Below are 20044 nucleotides of genomic sequence, written 5' to 3'. Positions count from 1 at the left end.
TGACACGCCAGAAATCCACTTGGATCAGACGGGAGCTGAAATGTTGCTTGTGACATCTTCAGATTGGGCAACGTGAGCCTGCTCAAAGTAACTAATGGCCCGATTAAAACATTTGTTGGATCTGACTGACAGGGTCTACTGGCTCCCAGCTCCGCATCTGTCTGAAGTGTAGAGGAATGCAGTGAACCTCCCTTTCACTCACTGTTCCCTGGGGACGATGATAAAATAAGTGATCTCATTTGTGTTTAGCCTGTCCACAGCAGTACATCATAAACCATAAGGGAGACTAAATTGATTGGGGATGATGTGTAGGGGTACCTTGGCTAGCACACTCGAAGCTTGAGAAATTGCACCTTTTCCTAAAACTTTCCAGGAATTGAGGTTAATTATCTTTAAAGGCTCAAATGCTTTCCAGCTTACCTCACATTTTTGTCGGGTATCTGATCACCAAATCTCTCAGGACATTCAGAAGCCGTACTATTTCTTTGACCTGAAGGTTTTGGGGAGGCCTCTTGTTGGCAATTTTTTTAAAAACAGATGTCTTCAGGCCATAAGTTTGCCGTAGGAAAACAATGGAATTCAAGAATGAGGTTTTGGCTGAGTGAGAATTCAAGTTGATGCTGTGGCTTTAGCCTATTATGTTGCATTTGTCCTTGTTGTGTCTGTGTTTATCTTTCCAAAAGAATTTCATATAATTGAAACAACAAACAAAGCTCCCGAGAGAGGGGCGAGAGAGAGAGAGGAGTTAAGTAACTACAACTCATGTCTAACATAAATAAGTTGAGGGCTGCCCATTCCTCGCAGTGCAGGATATACTGGATTTTGGAGATTCGTCATGGGTTACAAATGTATGTGCTTGTCTACTATACATGGCATTACTGTTCATTTGCCACACTGTGAGTCTGTGCCTCCCCAGTCAACCCTGTGACTTTTCTCTCTCTCTGCTAGACTCGTTTTGTCCTGGAGGGGGCGCTAGAGGTCCAGGACCAGGGACAGAACGCCCGCTTCGGCTCGGCTCTGGCCCCCGTGCCCGACCTCAACGGTGACACCTTCAATGATGTGGTGATCGGAGCCCCTCTGGAGGACAACCACCGGGGTGCCATTTACGTCTTTTATAGCCAACGCAACAGGATTCTCCGCAAATATAAACAGGTCAAGACTGTTTCAGGACTTCGATTGTATTTCATAATTTAAGTATTTAGCCTTTCATACAAAGTCTTACAAATAGAACACATTACAAATATTAATGTACTGTATGATGTGCTCACCCTCTTCTTACTTAGGGTTAGGGAGTACCTAAGATAATGATGCAAAACTATATTTTAATATGCTTCTGATGGCCTCCTGGGTTAACTCCCTTGATTCCCTTCTCCTCACAGAGGATTGGTGCAGCACAACTGGCAAACGGCCTGCAGTACTTTGGACGTAGCATCCACGGAAAGATGGACGTCAATGGAGATGGGCTAGTGGATTTATCAGTTGGTTCTCTTGGGGCCGCAGTACTTCTGTGGTAAGAGGATAGCTGACCATTTGACCATGTTTGTTGAAAATATTCACCGTTTCGCAAAATCAGTCAGCTGCTTTGGCTGCGTAACAAAGGCAATCAGGCGGCTTTGCAATCATAAAGCCTTATAGGGCCTTCTGTGTGGAAATGACCTTTGAAACAATATTATAATGAACATTTTCAAAACAGAGAGAAAATGTGTTGTTATACTACAGCTTGTGAATCTGACACCTACATCCATGTGGGCTACAGGTCCCGCAGTGTCGTCCGCATCCATATTATGGTGAGATTTGAGCCCAGCAAAGTAAACATATTCAACAAGGACTGTCGAAGGGGTGGCAAGGACGTGACCTGTATGTCAGCTATAGTATGTCTAAACGTCACAGCTCGCACCTCCACACGGCCAACACAGGAAGTCGGTGAGTGGTTTACCTTATTACTCTACAGACCTGTTTTGGAAGTTTGGAGAGGTTCTAGAGAAACGCTAGACTCGCACAGCTCCAAAATGACTACAGTGTTGTTGAAAGGGTCACTGAGGTGTAGAAATGTTCTGTCTATGTCTCAAGGGGATTTCTTTTTATAGCTATTCCTCTCATTCCACATTTCTGAGAAAGCCATTCTAGTTCAAATACTGTGCAGCCGGCAAAGAAAATTTCCTCCTGTCTAGAATTTGGAATTAGTGACAAAAACATTTTGTAGTCTAAACATGCAGCAACTGTGCTTTATGTGTAACTCATGCAGTCTTGACCTGATGCACTGTATCAAAAGCAACCTCTTTACATTTTGTCACGGCTTTAAGTGGAGATGCCATTCAATACTACTTGGACCAACCGAAAGCTCATAGTAGGAATTGCTACGTTCTGATACATATTTAACCTCTCAACCACAGACCTTAACAACCAGGGGCCTGTTGGACATTAGGCTTTTGTAAACTATCAAAGCTATGTGCACGTGACCCGCGTGGCCTCCACCAGGCACAGTTCCCCAGGGAGGGCTCTGGTTTCCAGCCTGTTGAAAGCAGCAGAAGCAGCCCACCCGCAGCCACACACTGATCACAACTTATTTTAAAGGATTGTCCATAGGTGCTTAGGTCCCCCACCACGAGTATGGTGGGGCAGGAGGGTTAAAGGGTAGCGTGTGTGTTTCAGGTTAACCCCTTCTGACCTCCCAAATAGTCATCTCAGTCCACATGTCTCATACACGAATGTGTGCCGGGAAGCTGAAGAGTGAGTCACTGAGAGGCGTCTTGTCCTGGTTTGACATGATTGAGACATAGGGGCACTAAACAACAGCACATCTCTGTTGTTCACTGTTTCCCCCTCAGATCTCCTCCCCTAATGCCAGTCAGATGTGCTGGGGTTCCACTTCATACAAGCTCAGCACTTTTAAAGTGGAAACGTCTTTTTTTTTCACAACCCCTTCTAAGCCTAAAAAGTCTGTGGCACTTTTGTGTGTCGTCTGCTGGGCTAAATCATTAGGTTTTCCTTGGCTGAGATGAGAGGAGTCTTGCCTGCTATCAGTACCTCACGCAGTCTGCTTTCTATTAAGACCAGGCTGACGTATGTCATCAGAGGCTCTGCTTTGTAGCGTTAGTGAGGACTGTCCTCAGCGACTGACCTTTGGCGTATTCTTGAAGACTTTCCTCCCTGTGAGTTCGGACAGGAACAATAAATAACTGGTCCGTTAAAAAAGGAGGCTAGGCTTAACGGTAAACGAAACCTTTACAGATCATATATCTTCAATGTGACCCCACAGCTATGAGGAAAAGTAAACGTCACTTCTTGTGCACTAAATATATCAATTAGTGAAGAGAGTCAGCGTTTGAGCAGAATATTTTAGTTGTACATTATTTACCACTAGTTGTTGTCAGAGGACATAGCGAGTGTCTGATGCAATGTTAAAATTGGTGATGGGAGGAACGGATTTGGAGATCACACATCAGATTACATCAGGACATTCCTAAATTTAAAGTCAATGTCATCATCCTCCCATGTGAGACTAGCCATATATTTAACAGCTCTTAGGGCACTTTCACACATTCTTCTCATTCATTCTCCTCACATCACCACTCTATTTATAGCTGTACGTTACCACTTTGCAAATCATTGTTCCATCATTCCATATACTTCACAAAGACTTTGTCCCATTACTACTGTATGTATGTACAACAATGTCTACCGTAGTTTCCTCGTCTCATGAAAGCTCATCCCTCTCTGTTTAGCTCTGCAGTACAATGTGTCCATCGAGGAGAAGCGCTTTGCTCCCCGCGCATTGCTGGACGAGCCCGATCGACTGCAACCACGTAACATCACCCTCCTGACTGGAGAGGAGACTTGTGAGCATGTCTACTTCCATGTCGTGGTGAGAGCACATCCTCACATATGTTGAAGGCATGGGAAACAGACCCACAGTTGTGACAGGTGCAAAATTTTACAGCAAGATGCATTGCCGGCCATAGAACTTCCAATATGGGGAAATGCTACGCTACATTCAAATACCCATACTAGCCTTCTACTGTATGTAGGCATAAAGCAATTGCATGCATGTTTAGTTTATGCATTTGCTTATACCTGTATGCATGAAGCTAATACTGTTCCGGTCAAAAATGACCGATTTACACATTCCCTGTACCATAAATATGGCATTTTTTATCAGATTGCCTCAAGATCTTATGATATCCTTCACAAAAGGCTTTTGAACAAATAGCATTTATTTTGACTACTTTCTTTGAATTTTGAGTGATTTATTCAACGTAGAAACACTTTTTTTGTTTACGGTCAAAAATGACTGCCATAGGAAATGAATGGGAAAGAGTATAATTTTCAACCAGGAGATAAAAGACATCTCTTTAGACACACTCCTACAATTTACCACCAATGTTCCCACACACATGCATGCACACACACACAGAAGCACACACACCCACACACACACATACAGTACACACACGTACACCCACTCACAGACACAGACACACACACTCACTCAGTACATGTTGTCATGTTGCCACTTGTACGTGTGAACCACCAATGTCACATAGGCATTCACACACATACAGAAACACACCCAGCCACACACACACAAACATGTACAGTACACCAACACGAACAGTGTTTAAAGGTTATTCAAAGTGACTTATCAATTGCAGGGGTAAATCTCCCTGGAGCATTTCGGGGGTTAAGTACCTTGCTCAAGGAGACAACGGTGGCAGTTTGGAATTGAACCCACAACCTTTGTGGCTACTGCATACTAGTCGAGCTCCTTAACCACTACACTACCACCACCCTCACCATTGCATACTTAGGATTTGGATGCAGGACTAGTTTTAAACACAGTCAATGACTGCTGATCAGTAAGCATAATACTGAATGGTTAGGCAGTAAGTCTATGCTATGAGATCTGTGCTCACCCACTATCCTCCTCCTTAGGAGACGACTGATTATGCCCGACCAATCGTGTTCAGCGTGGTGGTGGCTGTTCAGGACCCTCATCAGGGCCCGGCGCTGGACGATGGCTGGCCCACCTCTCTCAGGGTCCAGGTAAGGCCTGCTTCCCCACTGAAAAAGGCCTTGTTAGACATGGGCCCCACTACCCTTTTTGAGCTCTGTATGAAAATTGTACAGAGTTGTAAAAGTCCTAAGGCTTCAGAAAGTATGGTTCTACCTGTGCACTTAACACAGGTGATTTCACTAATTCGCTCATCTACCTGGCTGAGGAGTTGGAGTGGAGTGTCAATTAGAATCAGCTGGTTTTGTGAATGGTTGGAGCAAACACGTGGCAGGACTTTTATTTAACTTTTATTGGACTGAAAGTGGGTGCTTTGGATTTTCCTCTCTGTGTTCAAGTGTCTTCCAGTGCCAACTGGTTGCTTTTTTCAAATTCAAATGTAAGCAGACAGTTTACAACAATCAAGGTCAGAACACTTAACACAATATTTAATCTCAGCATTCCTGTAAAATGTAGAAGTGAAAATCATATTTATGCTATCATGCATATTTATGTATTTAGGTAAACACTCACAGTCCACTCAGAGGTCAGTGTGTCTACATCTGGTGATGAGAATAGCCCTACAACTGCATGGTTTCACAATAGCACTCTTGGCTGTGTGTTGATCTGCAGCTGCCTTTCTGGAACGGCTGTGATGAGGATGACCGGTGTGTTCCTAGCCTGGTGTTGCAGAGCCACTCCGACCTGATGACCCGGAGGTAGGTCACTCATACACAAGCATGGTCATCACTCTCAGCACTAAGGGATTCATACAAGATATTCGTATGCCCATGCTGGTAACACTTTAGTTAAACTCAGTATCTATAAAGCATTATAAGTATATTCATAATGATACATGTATACATTTTCAGAAATAATTATTACTGTGCTCCTAAAGTGGGTTTTATGGATAAAAGTAAGGCATTTATAAAGGAGGAAATTTAGGGGTTTTGTTTCATAGTGATACTGTGTTCATAAGTGTTACCACAAAATAGACAAGACAACCAGAATCAGAGTGTCTCCTGTTTTTTCAGCCAGTTCTGTGGACAGGTGGTGCATAGTCGTGGCACAGTGTGTGTAAATCAGGATGATGTGTCACCATCGGAGCGGATCATCGAGGCCTCTCGCAGAAGACTGGTGATAGATACCCGACTGGAGAACCGTGGGGAGAATGCCTACGGAGCGCGCCTCAACATCTCGTTCTCCCCTAACCTACGATTTTCCAGTCTCATAGTCAAGGTACTTGGTCACAGTCCAGACTCACTGACTTCATCAGCGGTCCATGCTTCTTTAGAATCCTACAAGTCAAAGTCATCACATGATTTGTGCCAATTCATGTCATGGCCAAATCATGAATTTAATTAGAAATTGTGTAAAATAGTTAACATGCTGTTATTTGGTATTTAGATAACACAATCCACATTGTATTGTATGGCCATTTCCAAGATTTCCTACTATGGCCAAATAGTTACACACATTGTCTTTACCATTGCCATTACAGGATAATTCTGACATCAAGATAGAATGCCGCAACGTGGAGAAGAACAAATATGGGAAATCTTGCAATGTCAGCTCCCCATTCATGAGAGCCAAGACCCAAGTGAGTCACTGCCTTACATGCATCTTTCTGAAGAAGTGATATATAATTATAACCTGATGTCCTGGGGGGTATTCCAAGTACGTGGTTTAGTGACAAATCTGGGTAAGTTAAATCAGAGTAAGTTGTAAACCTCCTACAAGAGCCCTATGGCATTGTTTTGTAAGGAGAAGGAAGCCATACAGCTCTTAGCCATACAGGAGGTTTATCACTTACTCTGAGTTAAAGGGGAACTTGGCAACTATTTCAACTTAATAAACCCGTTTAGAAATCATTTGGATGGTTAAATGACCTGTTCCCCACTCCCCTTAGCGTGCCCAGGCGGAAAACCAACCTTGCAACTTTGGGACTACCGTCCCGGTAAGAGAAGTGAGAAACAAGAAACTCGTTTTAAAATTGTGTTTCTTACCTTGTGACATCCACATTGTTCTGCCTTACTTATGCTAACCGTTTCGCTAGCTTGTAAACAAATCCATGTGCTTTATTGTTACCTTTTTTCCACAGTTTGAAATAGCATAATGCACAACTTCTCCAGCAGAGGGGGAAATATAGCTAATCCTGCCAAGTTTCCCTTTAACTTACGCAGATTTGTCACTAAACCACGTACTTGGATTACTCCCCTGATGTATTGTAAGCAGGTGTGTGTGTGTTTGTGTGTGTGTGTAGTGCAGACAAGGTAGAGGGGTCACCATATCTGTGTCCACCATTTCCTCTGAATCAGTTTCCAGAGCCTGGAGTTTGGTTTCACCTAATATTGCAAGATCAGGGTCACTTTGGTTTGGTTTGGTGACTTTGTTGGGGTTTTTTTAGTTTTTTTTTTAAGTTTTTTTATTTGATGGGTGTGTTCATAACACATTCCTAGCAGCTGTCATAAACTGCACATAAAGCATTCATGACTGTTTCATGAGACATGACTCAACATTCATACCAAACCATGTTACTTGTATACTAAAGTGGCATTTGATGTAGACTTCATAAGGTATTCATGAAATATTTAGCCCATTGACTCCTATGTGACGTGATCAGGTAAGAGATTTGGAACAAAAACGGCAATGCTGCTTTGCAATTGTTGGACTTTTATTTGGACAAGTTGTCGTCGTTCTGTCTTCCACATTCATGAAAGGTTTGGTTTGAATGTTGAATTATGAAACAGTCATGAATGCTGCATATGTGCAGTTTATGATAGCTGCTATGAATGTGTTATGAACTCATCCGTCAAGTAAAGTGTTACTGTATATTTTTTGGGCTTTTTGCCTTTATTTGTATAGGACAGTGAAGAGTGAGACAGGAAGTAATTGGGAGATAGAGATGGGGTGGGATCGGGAAATGACCCCAGGTCGGATTCAAACCTGGGTCCCCGTGGGCACTGTAGCCTGTTGCGCCACAGCGCCCCTCGAGTACTGAATTTGTTGATGATACCAAAATAACTGGAGAACAAATATGCTGGCCATTGATAAACAACTACTGTGTAGCCCTCCATCAAATGAGCAGGAGCTGATTAACTTTGGATTCCCTATGAGGAACAAGAGGATCTAAGGATGATCTAAGGCTGCATCGTTCTGTTTGTAGCAGTTGGCATGAAACTCATTGGTTGGGAATTTGATTCTCCAACTTCCTCAGGACTTTCTTTCAGTGAACCACTAATGGCCTGTTCAGTCCTCTTCAGCCCATAAATATAGACCTTTAAAGTCCAAAACATGACCTCAATAGAAAGGACTCATTGTTGTGTAAAAGCATTCTGTGGAGTGTTCAGTCTGTTAGCAACCGGGAAAAATACAGTCAATACAGTCAATGGCTGCAGGCGGGTGTATGTGTGTGTGTGTGTGTGTGTGGGGTCAGTATGGGGTAGTGTAGCTTACCAAGAGATGAATATTGTGCAGTATGAAATTATGCAGTGGGTAACATTGCTGCTGTATTGCACTGTTTAACCTGGTCATTGGGTTTCTCTAAGCCTGGAATGTCAGACAATGTGCCAAAGGGTCACACGGGCCTTTAAAGCACTAGATGATTCATCGAAGTGAGTTAACACGCTTGACCACGACCCAAACCAGTGAGCCTTGATTTGGGCATTTTAAAGAGCCTAGAGTTAAGACTCCCTCTATATCTTCATCAGTGCCAGACAATGACAGTGTCCCTCCGGAAGACACGAAATGAGCTGTGAGGAAGCCACACTTCGAATACCAAACCACAAAAATCTGTCACATGAGGAAACACGTAATCTCCCTTTCCCCTTTGTTTGCCGATCGATGGTTCAGGTACTTGACCGTGGTGAGAGCTGAATTGATGTCTCTCTTGAAAGCTTTACACAGATGAGCCCCCCCCCCTTCATGAATGAAACGCGTTCCCTTCGAGGGACACATAAACATTTCAGAGCTGGCCCCTCGGCCCAGTGAAGTGCAGCATTTTCCATGCTCAGCTGTGCCAGCATTCAAAACCAATGGAGCCGTTACCCGCATGGCCCGGCAGCTCTTTCCAAGCCCCATCTCAGAGCGAAGGGACAGGGTTATTACGGAGCCCCCAAAGGACCTCATATAAACTTCACCAGCAGCGCAGGCCCTGTAATGTACATCATTTTGGTCGGGCATACCAAGCAAATAGGCATTCCTTTGACATATCTAATTCAAGTTGCATTCAGAAGGGGGGGGGTTGCAGCAAGCAGCAGCCTGTACCATTTAAGCGCCTGTGTTCTGTCAGTAACGTGCTTATGAAGTAAATACCTGATTAGGCCGTTTGTGCAGAGCCAACAGGCATTCATCAGGGTTAATCCTGAGGATAAGACGGATAACTGTAAACTCTTTTTCAGCCTTATGCTCCCCCTCACTGGAAAGAGATCACCGTTGTCTCTTTTCCTCTTTACTGACAAAAATCAGGCCAAAAAGAATTCTCTGGTAGTACAGGATGCAGCTAGGCAAACAAGAGAAATGGATTGCACTGTGTTTGGTGTGTAAATGTGCCAATAACTGCTTTGCTAAAACTGTGGTTGTATTGCTGCTTGGAGGAATATGGCATAGGTCAACACAGTGCATGCATGTGTGTGTGTGTGTGTGTGTGTGTGTCTGTGCATGCATGTGTGTGTGTGTGTGTGTGTGTGTGTGTGTGTGTCTGTGTGCATGCATGTGTGGTATTGTTTTTGTCTTGAGGGAAAGCAACAGGCTCTGGTTCCTAAGAGTCCACTGCACTAACAGCACTGACTGCAGGTCAGAATGGAAGCCAAGGATTTACTGCAGGTTACTGCAGGCTTTTCCCCTCAAGCCTTAGATACTTTAGTCGCATGTTGTTGATAGAGTTCTAAACATACAGCACTGAAATTCCGTTTTAAACATACAGCACTTAGACTCAGTTCGAGACTTCTCACTATTTTCTAGAATCTAAATGTGTCACGTGTGATCTGGAGCAGTACGCTGTGCTGTCTTCAGAGATGCTGTACTAAACATCTGTTCCTTCTTCTTCTTGAAGGTGTCCTTCCGTCTGGAGTTTGAGTTTAATCGTTCTATGGTCTTGGACTATCTGCGGGTAACCCTGAATGCTAGCAGGTGATCACTGTGCACTGTACGAAATACACACACATGCACACATGCATGCGCGCACGCACACACACACACACACACACATACACACAATTAGCCAAACATGTATCTAAATCACAGTAAATATGAACTATGAATGGTAAAATATTTGACATGTCAGAAATGCCTGTCTCTTCTCTCACAGTGACGGACAGGAAGTATACCTGCATGACAATGTCGTTGACCTCTTTTACCAGCTAAAATACCAGGCTGACCTTCTGTTTACAAGGTGAGAGCTCCATTTCACTATGTTTATCCACATTTTTTACTTTTGCACATACTGCAGGGTGGTCTGGGGTGAGTGCATTTTGTTTTCTGTAGAGAGTTTATCCAACCTCCTTTCCATAGCAAAGACCAAAAAAGTTATTTTGGACACAAAGGTAATCTCATACTCTGCCATGATTATGTTTATGTTTATGGCACATGGCTAGGAGGACATATCCGCACTATCAGTGTTTACTGCCTCCCCAGCAGCACAGAAATGGAATACTTTCCTTTATCTTTCCAGGGACTCGGACCCTTCCCGTTATGAAATCAAAGCTGACCTGTCCTTGGAAAAGCCCGGAAGCTTAGGTCCTCCTTTTAACTTCACCTTTCAGGTGAGTCATCAGGCCAACAACCATAAGGAATCAAAACCTGTCAAAAACAGTCTATTACTTACAAGTTCTACTAACATTTAATTTCAGTGTAACTGAATGCACTGTTCTACCATCTGAATGCACTGTTCTACCAACTAAATGCACTGTTCTACCATCTGACTTAATCAGATTTTTTCTGCACACAGATTCAGAACTTAGGCTACTTCCCTGTGAGGGGCCTGCAGCTGAACATTGACATCCCTGAGGTGACAAAGAATGGAAACCAGCTTCTGCAGATAGCCAGCTTCCAGATAGATCAAGTAAGGGGAAGTGCACATGGCACAAATGGAGAGGATTTGCCAAAAGTTACAATAGACCCTTTCAAGAGAGTTCCATTATCAGCATCATAGTTGGCCCCACAAGGCTTCCGTTTTAACATTCCATATGTTATCTTAATGCAGAGGAAGTAGATTGGGAACCAAATGGAATGTTCATGCATTGTTTTTGTTTTTATTGTTGAAAGGGTCTATAAAGCTCTGCCTCAGTTTTTATCTGACCAGAATTGCTGCATACCACAACTCCTCATTTTCCAGCTAACTTGATCTCGGCAGTCTTAGTGGAATCTTTCCACATGAGGACAGCAAAAGAACAATGAGACATGTGATCTGGTCCACATCTATGCGTCTTAGTGTTTAGCTTTGAAAACATAAAAACATATCATACACGAGGCATTATTTTAATTGTGACTGTCTCTACTCAAAATAAACCGAATTCTTCCGATCTTCCGACCCCTCAGATCGACGGCACCCACTGCATTCCACCGCAACACGTGGCCCACAGCCGGGCCTCCCCTGAGGATCTGTCTCGTGTATCGCGTCTGGTAAGATACCTTTAGTTTTCTCCACCAAATGATCCTTTATTTGTGATATCCATGCTAGTGTGGCTAGTGCGGGAATGCTGTTTAATCTCTGGTCTACCTGTGTGGGAATGCTGTTTAATCTCTGGTCTACCTGTGTGGGAATGCTGTTTAATCTCTGGTCTACCTGTGTGGGAATCATACCTGTCAACACTCCTGTTTTTCCCGGGTTTCTCCCGTATTTCAAGGTCATCTCCCAGCACCCTCCCGTTTTGTTATTTCTCCCGGAAAACTCCCGTAATTTGCATGGCCATCAAACTTCATTTTAAAATCATTGATCCATTCAGGTTGCCAGGTTGTGTATGAAATACACCCTACACATACACGATCACTTAGTTTCAATTTCAACTGTTTTGTCATAGGCTAAACCCTGGCAACCCAAAACCCAAATAAGGAAGCGGGTGCCAACTGCTGAGTCTCGTCGTAAGCAAGCGGGCTAGATGAATGGCCTACTCCAGAACTAGCTGTTGTGAAATTGTTGGGAATTGAATTGATTAACACATCACATAAACTGTTATTGAGTGTTGTTGATACACTTGTTCCCTCGGAACCAAATCTGACAGCAAGAAGCTTTGGAGTTTTAGAAGTAGGCTGCAGGCAGGCAGCTGGTGGATACATAACTGGCATGCGTAAGGTAATGGTAAGGTAAAAGCAACGACCGAAATGCAGTGTTGAAACACGTGTATGAAACGTATTAAATATGCAAACACAGATTTTGGACCCATTTTTGGAAAGCTAAATGTTGACAGGTATGGTGGGAATGCTGTTTAATCTCTGATCTACCTGTGTGGGAATGCTGTTTAATCCATGGTGTCTCTGTGTGGGAATGCTGTTTAATCTCTGGTCTACCTGTGTGGGAATGCTGTTTAATCTCTGATCTATCTGTGTGGGAATGCTGTTTAATCTCTGGTGTCTCTGTGTCTGGGCAGAATTACTCCAACACGCGTTATCAGTGCCAGTACACTGCAGTGTCAACCTGCCACCCCATAGAGAAGTTGGTGTCCGCATCAGAGGGATCCTACGCATTGACTCCTTACACGCTGTGAGTGCTACTCAACATCACCAGAACCATTGCAGTTCATATCCAACCACTTCACATTACTTTAACCAGTTAGACACTTTACTTTTTCCATCATTGGTTCATTTGATTATTTGTTATTTTGTAAAGTGTATTGAGTCCATGCTGCATGGGGATTTTGCACTCAGATTAATTGATTGCTGTTCACACTGTAATATGAATAGTTGAAGTTACACTTGCCAATACAGCTCTGCCAACTTCTTCTGATGGATATATTCAGTGTTTTCACTGTATGCCCATTTTAGTAACTAACTAAACTTAAAACAACCTCCTATTGTCCAGCTGAAGTTCAAAACTTTGGAGTTGGTGACAACAGCCTCCATCCAGATCAGTCCCAGCAGCCCGATGTTTTTGTTTGAGGAACAGCCACTCAGACATGTGAGTTTATTTACCAGCTCTTGTTTGCGACATTCCAAACAAGCTGTACACACTATGTACACAGCTCTGCACGCGGCCCAGTTTGCGTGCTAACACCCCACCCAGGACTCGTCCAAACTACTGCGTGCACACACACACACACACACACACAAAGGCCTTGTCCACACTACTGTGTGCACACACACACACACACACACACACACACACACAAAGGCCTCGTCCACACTACTGTGTGCACACACACACACACACACACACACACACACACACAAAGGCCTCGTCCACACTACTGTGTGCACACACACACACACACACACACACACACACACAAAGGCCTCGTCCACACTACTGCGTGCACACACACACACACACACACACACACACACTAAGGCCTCGGTCCACACACACACACACACACACACACACACACACACAAAGGGCCCACACTACACACACACACACACACACACACACACACACACAAAGGTCGCACACACACTACACACACACACACACACACACACACACACAAAGGTCCACACTACTGTGTGTGCACACACACACACACACACACACACACACACACACACACACACACACACACACACACACACACACACACACAATAAAGGCACACACACACACACACACACACACATAAAGGCCTGCGTCCACACACACACACACACACACACACACACACACACACACAAAGGCCTCGTCCACACTACTGTGTGGCTGGGGTCGAGGGTCCACACTGTTTGGTTTGAGAGCATTTGCTTTCTCCAGCATGTTCTGACTCAGTGGAGCCAAAGGACCGAAAGGACCATGAGCACAACTCATATAGATTGAGCGTTGCTGCCATCTACTGGTGCCATGTGAACATACCGCAGCATCCAAACATCTACTGATGCCATGTGGACATAGAGCAGCATCTACTGGTGCCATGTGAACATACAGCAGCATCCAAACATCTACTGATGCCATGTGGACATAGAGCAGCATCCAAACATCTACTGATGCCATGTGGACATAGAGCAGCATCCAAACATCTACTGATGCCATGTGGACATAGAGCAGCATCTACTGATGCCATGTGAACATAGAGCAGCTTCCAAACATCTACTGATGCCATGTGGACATAGAGCAGCATCCAAACATCTACTGATGCCATGTGGACATAGAGCAGCATCTACTGATGCCATGTGAACATAGAGCAGCTTCCAAACATCTACTGATGCCATGTGGACATAGAGCAGCATCCAAGAATGGCGTCCAGGCACCCTCCATCTATTTCTGAAACTATAATTTACGCTTGTTGTTAATTTCAGCGTTGTTATGAGTCAGAGCTGTGCACGCAATCTGTTTATTACAAGAATATAACACTTTGTTAACCTGTTAACAGAATATAACATGATATTTGTCTGTATATTAACAGAAAATAACATTATATTAACAGGATGTCTTTTATCATAGATTTTTTTTTCTGCCAAGCAATTCTACTGTCTATTGATGTCTACCACATGAACCTTATTCCTCAGTATGTCCATAAATAGTTTTGCTGTCCATGGATGAACTATCACTTTTATAAGGTATAAATACCTTTATACTATTGTATGTCCACAGATAGTTTTGGAAATCAGGAAAGAGGAGGATTATCGGATCCCCATCTGGATTATCATAGGAAGTACCCTTGGGGGACTGTTACTACTGGCCCTGCTCATCCTCGCTCTGTGGAAGGTACGTTGTAATGTAAATGGTAAATGGACTGCATTTATATCTATTCTACTCATCAAACACACTCAAACGCTTTCCATTTTCATGCCTCACATTCACCCATTCACACACATACACTTGTACACCAATTACGGAGGCTGCCGTGCAAGGCGCCAACCTGCACTGGCGGACAACACGTTGCTTTTGTTATCTGTTACACAGTACTGTATGTGTTGAAAAATAACTTGCTTTGAAAACAACACAATGTTGTTTTTAACACATCTCTGTGTCCAGATAGGGACAACACAGTTTGTGTTGTTTCAAACACATTCGTTTTAAGAGTGTTCAGGGAGAGGTACAGGTGCATCTCACAAAATTAGAATATCATGGAAAAGTCCATTGCCCTGCACAGACTGAGAGATTAAAGGATACCAAACCATTGTCGGTGCTTTGACTTAATTAGTTGATTAGAGCTCTTCTCAGGTTGACATTTCTGTATTATAAATTCTTTATTTTTCCATGACATTCTATTTTTTTGAGATGCACTTATAAACATGTCAATGTCCATGCTGAGTAAGGTTAAGAAGTCAAGATCTGCTGAGTGTGTTTATGCCTCCTGGCAAACCGCATCCAGGGGCGGTCAGGCCTCTATACAGTTGAGGTCAGACATGATCTCAAACTCCACACTGCACTTACTTTTGCCTTTAGCAAGACATCTGCCATGTGTGAAGTCGGTCTGGTGAATGGTTCAAGAGATATGCAAAGAACAGAACAGACACACAGACAGGCATACAGACAGGTGTCCCTGGAATTATTAGATAGATTAGGTCTAACAGACAAAAAGAAGTGCAAAAAACATTTCAATTTGCTAATGTCAATGGCCCATTCATGTTAGTGTGTCAAGTAATAATACTGAAATACAACATATATATATATTACATGTATTCAGTACACATATATTGAATGTATTCAGTATTATAACATATAAAATATGCATTTGTATGTATAACCAAAAACACAGAGACATGTAAAGAATGCACACATTGTTACACACATGTAAAGAATGGCCATTACTTCAAAGTTGTATAGTCATTAGTATTCTCATGATATCTTGCAGTCAGTGTACCTGTCTGACATTTAGACTAACTGGTACTGCATGCACTTTTGTGTGTGAACAAAATAACTTATTTATTAGGTTTGTGTAGATTTTGTGTTTTCTTTACCGTTTTTGACATTCATGAAAACGGCGTTAGCCAGATGAGCCATTCATTGCTCACTCTCAATAAGATATCTCTCCTTCTCCAGTGAGACCTGGTTGTGTTCACGTAACGCTAATCTCTCCCTCTCCTCGGCCAGCTGGGTTTCTTCCAGCGGCAGAAGCGGCGGGAGGAGGCCGAGCAGGAGGCCAATGGGAAGGTGGCGGAGGAGCGGTAACACAGGCTGCAGCCGGGCGCGAGCAGACCCCACACTCAGGGACCGCCCCAGACTGACCGGTACCGAAGCCTCCACACACACACACCGAGGGGAGAGAGAGAGAGAGCAGACCTCTGAGCACTGGATGATCCGTCCGTCCATCAACCACTGAACCACTGCACAGATCCCAACACCGTCCTGCACTGCCGACTGATTACACAGACGCACACAGACAGGCAACTGGGCTGCTCATGCCGTTTGTTCCCTGTTTGAGGTGTGGTGATGCCTCAGTCTTTTTGTATTATAGAAGGACCTGCATTTCTGTTGGGATACAGTATCATTCCTGGTCTCTGGTTTCTTCATTCATGACCTGTCCCTAATGAAAACCTCACAGGTGCGGGTTGAAATAACACCAGCAATTCTCTGGTGCTCCCTCAGAACTCGTGGAGCTCCGGAACAGCAGGGGCTGGACTCACACACACACACACACACACACACACACACACACACACACTCTCTCTTTTATTCTGGTGCTTCCTCAGAGCTCACAAGGCTCTGGAACAGCAGGGGCTGGACTCACACACTCTCTTTTGATGGGAGGTGACATCCATCAGGCACTGCAGTGAACAGCTCTGATCCACAGCAAAACAGCTGAACAATGTACCAGTCACGAGGACCCAGGCAACTCTCCTGACATGTCAGTCACCCATGCACTGGTTTCTAATACATTCTACCGGCCCTCTGTACTGGAACAGGGTGCTTCTACCTTAGACTGCCCCCTATGGATAGTTCTTAATTTCCTAAGCTGGAAATCCTCAACGCGCATTCCTGACTTCAATGCACTTTTTTATATTAGATATGTAAACTTGAATTTTGTAAATAGGCCATTGTATCTTTTGTTATGCCATACACAAATTGAACTGTCTGTTTTTTGTAGTACTCAAGCAAGGATTGTGGCATTACCGTGTAACTATAGGAAATTGTCGTGCTTTGATGATGGATGTCTGAAATCCTCTCACATGCTTTGCACCACAACAAATAACCTTAGAAAGGGTATGCATATTGTACAGTAGTTTCAGAAATTCAGTTATGCTGTCAATGATTTGCAGAGGAAACCATGAAGACATGATGAGACAAAAGGAAGTTTTGCTGATAAGGTTTGGATGTGCTAATATATGTAAAGGGGACTAAAGTATGTATAAATCACAACATTAAAATTATTTGATTGTAATTATTTCACTGTGTTCCTAGATTCACTAAGGGTGGGAATTTTTAAGATAGTTCATGTAATTTAGAAGCCATAGGGTTTACCGTATTTTCTTTTTATCTCCTTGGAGATAATGTACAAAATTAAAACAACTCCTTTGCCAACTCAGCAGTCCAATATCAAACATGTTTTTTAAAAACATTTTAATTCCTGTATTTTGTAAATACTGAGTATTTTTTTTTTGTATTTTGAGATTGTGATAATGAACTATTCACCTTTGGTTATTAAACATAAAGTTAAGTCTAATGTTTTTTTGGAGAATAAACATTTTGATTGACATTAAAATGCCAATACAGATGACATCCTCATCACATACACTGATGGACCATGTAGCCACAGTAAATGATACTCACTGAGGGCAGCTATACAGCAAACATAACAACTTTTTCTGCCCACAGACAGTGCACGCTGTTCCTTAATTGCTATATATTAAGATTTCACTTCATCAGTTAAACATCGCTCATGGGTGGGGTACAGTGTCACAACTGGTTACAGTGCCCATACCATATTCGAGTCCGACCCGAGTCCATATCCTGGTTTCACCCTATCTCTCTTCTGCTCGCTTCCTGTCACTCTCTCTACTGTCCTAGGGCGCGTTTCCCAAAACCATAGTTGCTTACTAAGTTAGCAACTTTGTTGGTTGCAATGCAATTTCCCATTGCCAACCAACTAAGTTAGTTAAACAGGTTAGCAACTATGGTTTTGGGAAACGCACCCCTGGCGGATTAAAGACAATAAATATATAAAAAGCGCTCATCACCACCTCTTATGGAATTTGCGATGCCCGCAACTCAATCACAAGTGTAGATGAACAGAGTCAACTGATAACATTAAAGGATCACGCCATTCACAACATTTTGAGAAATTTAGCCTATTTTCTGTCTCCCCCAGAGTTAAAGGAACACGCCACCGTTTTATAAAATTGGGTTATTCACCGTCTCCCCTAGAGTTAGATAAGTGAGCAAAAACATTTGTGTCCCCAAGTCAATACCTATACTCGTCTTAATCTGCATTGCCATTTGTACTCGTGAAGACGGAGGCCACAAGAAGTAATTTTTTTTTGTTGGCTCACTTTTATTCACAACATACTATCTGGCTACAAAGGACTCCATTCACTATGCTGAGCTAACCTAGTGGGGGCACTACCGGACTACGACAAAGCATGCACGGAGACAAAAATGTTTTTGCTCACTTATCTAACTCTAGGGGAGACGGTGAATAACCCAATTCTAACGGAGTATTACACACTCTGAAGAAAAAAAGGCCCACTTAAACTTGAAAAAATCGCCATGTCGACATTAAACTCGACATGTCGAGAATAAAGTTGAAATGTCATGTCGACTTTAATCTCGACGTGTCGACTTTAAAGTCGCCATGTCGACATTAAACTCGACATTTCGAGAATAAAGTTGAAATATCACGTGTCGACATTAAACTCAACATTTTGAGAATAAAGTTTGGAGAGAGAACGACCGCTCCAAAGTAGGGTAGGCCTATAACCGGGACGCTTGAAAAGGAGGACGAATGAAACATTCCAGTTTTCTTCGAGTGCAACAACGATAGATATCATTTGGACAAAACATAGTAGCCTACATATTAACCTCCGTTGCTCAGCCAAATACTTTCCTGTTACGTCCTTTTATCACGGAGTTACAGGCCATAAATGCGATGGTCAAAAGTAAACTTCATTAGCGGTTTATTTATTTATTCATTGTAGGCCTATTATTAAAGACTGTTTTTCATCTAAAGGTTCGACTTCATGCATATTCAGTAGCTTAGAATAGGCATATGGCCTATTAAGTGCTCTCCCCAATCCCAGACTTTCACACATTGCATGTTTGTTTGTAATGGATGCATAAGGCTATTGCTGAATGTAGGGAGGAATGAAGCTGTCCTCCCAACCAGGCAACCCCATGTATTAAGTAAATGCACACATATCGTTAGGTTATTTACATAACCCCGGTTCTCTGATAACAGAGTGAGGTATCTCACTATGGGAGACGCCCTCTGGCGTGACCAACCACGGAAGCACCAATTACACCACGTCTGTCGCAGACAGACTAATCACAGCTGTGATACGGAGGGCCGCCCTCCATATATATATTACAGTATCAGCAGCTACTCGTCATTCATAGCATGCGCTCTTCCCCGTGCGTGAATGCAAGAAGGAAAGTGTGGTGAGATACCTCACTCTGTTATCAGAGAACCGGGGTTATGTAAATAACCTAACGTTCTCTTTCAAACATTCGCTTGGTATCTCACTATGGGAGATATAGCCAACTCCCGGATTGCATGCTCGAGTTCGCAACAGACGTGACATGCCAACTTATAACACACATTGAACACTATTTGAGTTTGGTGTCCATTTGGTGTCCAAGTCAGACCAAACGGGCACCAACACTGAGGACTGCGTGAGCCAGTGAGGGCGCAGTAACATCCAGTCTATAAAATCTCATGAACGTATGGGGATTTTCCCAGCAAGCTGCAGCGCAAATATCACGGACTGATATTCTTCTGAACAGCGCCCAGGACGTAGAAATACCCC

The 20044-nt window shown here is 43.2% G+C and overlaps 1 protein-coding gene across 1 annotated transcript in view; it reads left to right on the top strand.

The window, feature by feature from the left end:
• itga11a (integrin, alpha 11a) overlaps positions 1–17835 on the top strand; it is a 44937-nt gene extending 27102 nt beyond the window's left edge. Inside the window, 18 exon segments of the mRNA XM_048263777.1 lie at positions 949–1152; positions 1380–1510; positions 1757–1923; positions 3726–3865; positions 4933–5043; positions 5624–5709; positions 6025–6229; positions 6492–6590; positions 10044–10120; positions 10299–10382; positions 10662–10752; positions 10938–11051; positions 11528–11611; positions 12577–12591; positions 12594–12689; positions 13008–13103; positions 14730–14843; positions 16176–17835. Coding sequence (XP_048119734.1) covers positions 949–1152; positions 1380–1510; positions 1757–1923; positions 3726–3865; positions 4933–5043; positions 5624–5709; positions 6025–6229; positions 6492–6590; positions 10044–10120; positions 10299–10382; positions 10662–10752; positions 10938–11051; positions 11528–11611; positions 12577–12591; positions 12594–12689; positions 13008–13103; positions 14730–14843; positions 16176–16253 — 1992 coding nt within the window. The 3' untranslated portion in view covers positions 16254–17835.
• The last annotated feature ends 2209 nt before the right edge of the window (positions 17836–20044 follow it).

This window comes from Alosa alosa, chromosome 14, assembly GCF_017589495.1.
Source record: "Alosa alosa isolate M-15738 ecotype Scorff River chromosome 14, AALO_Geno_1.1, whole genome shotgun sequence".
In the NCBI taxonomy this organism is placed as follows: domain Eukaryota; kingdom Metazoa; phylum Chordata; class Actinopteri; order Clupeiformes; family Clupeidae; genus Alosa; species Alosa alosa.
Note: the sequence above shows the minus strand (reverse complement) of the source record. Positions and strands in the feature narration are given on the sequence as shown.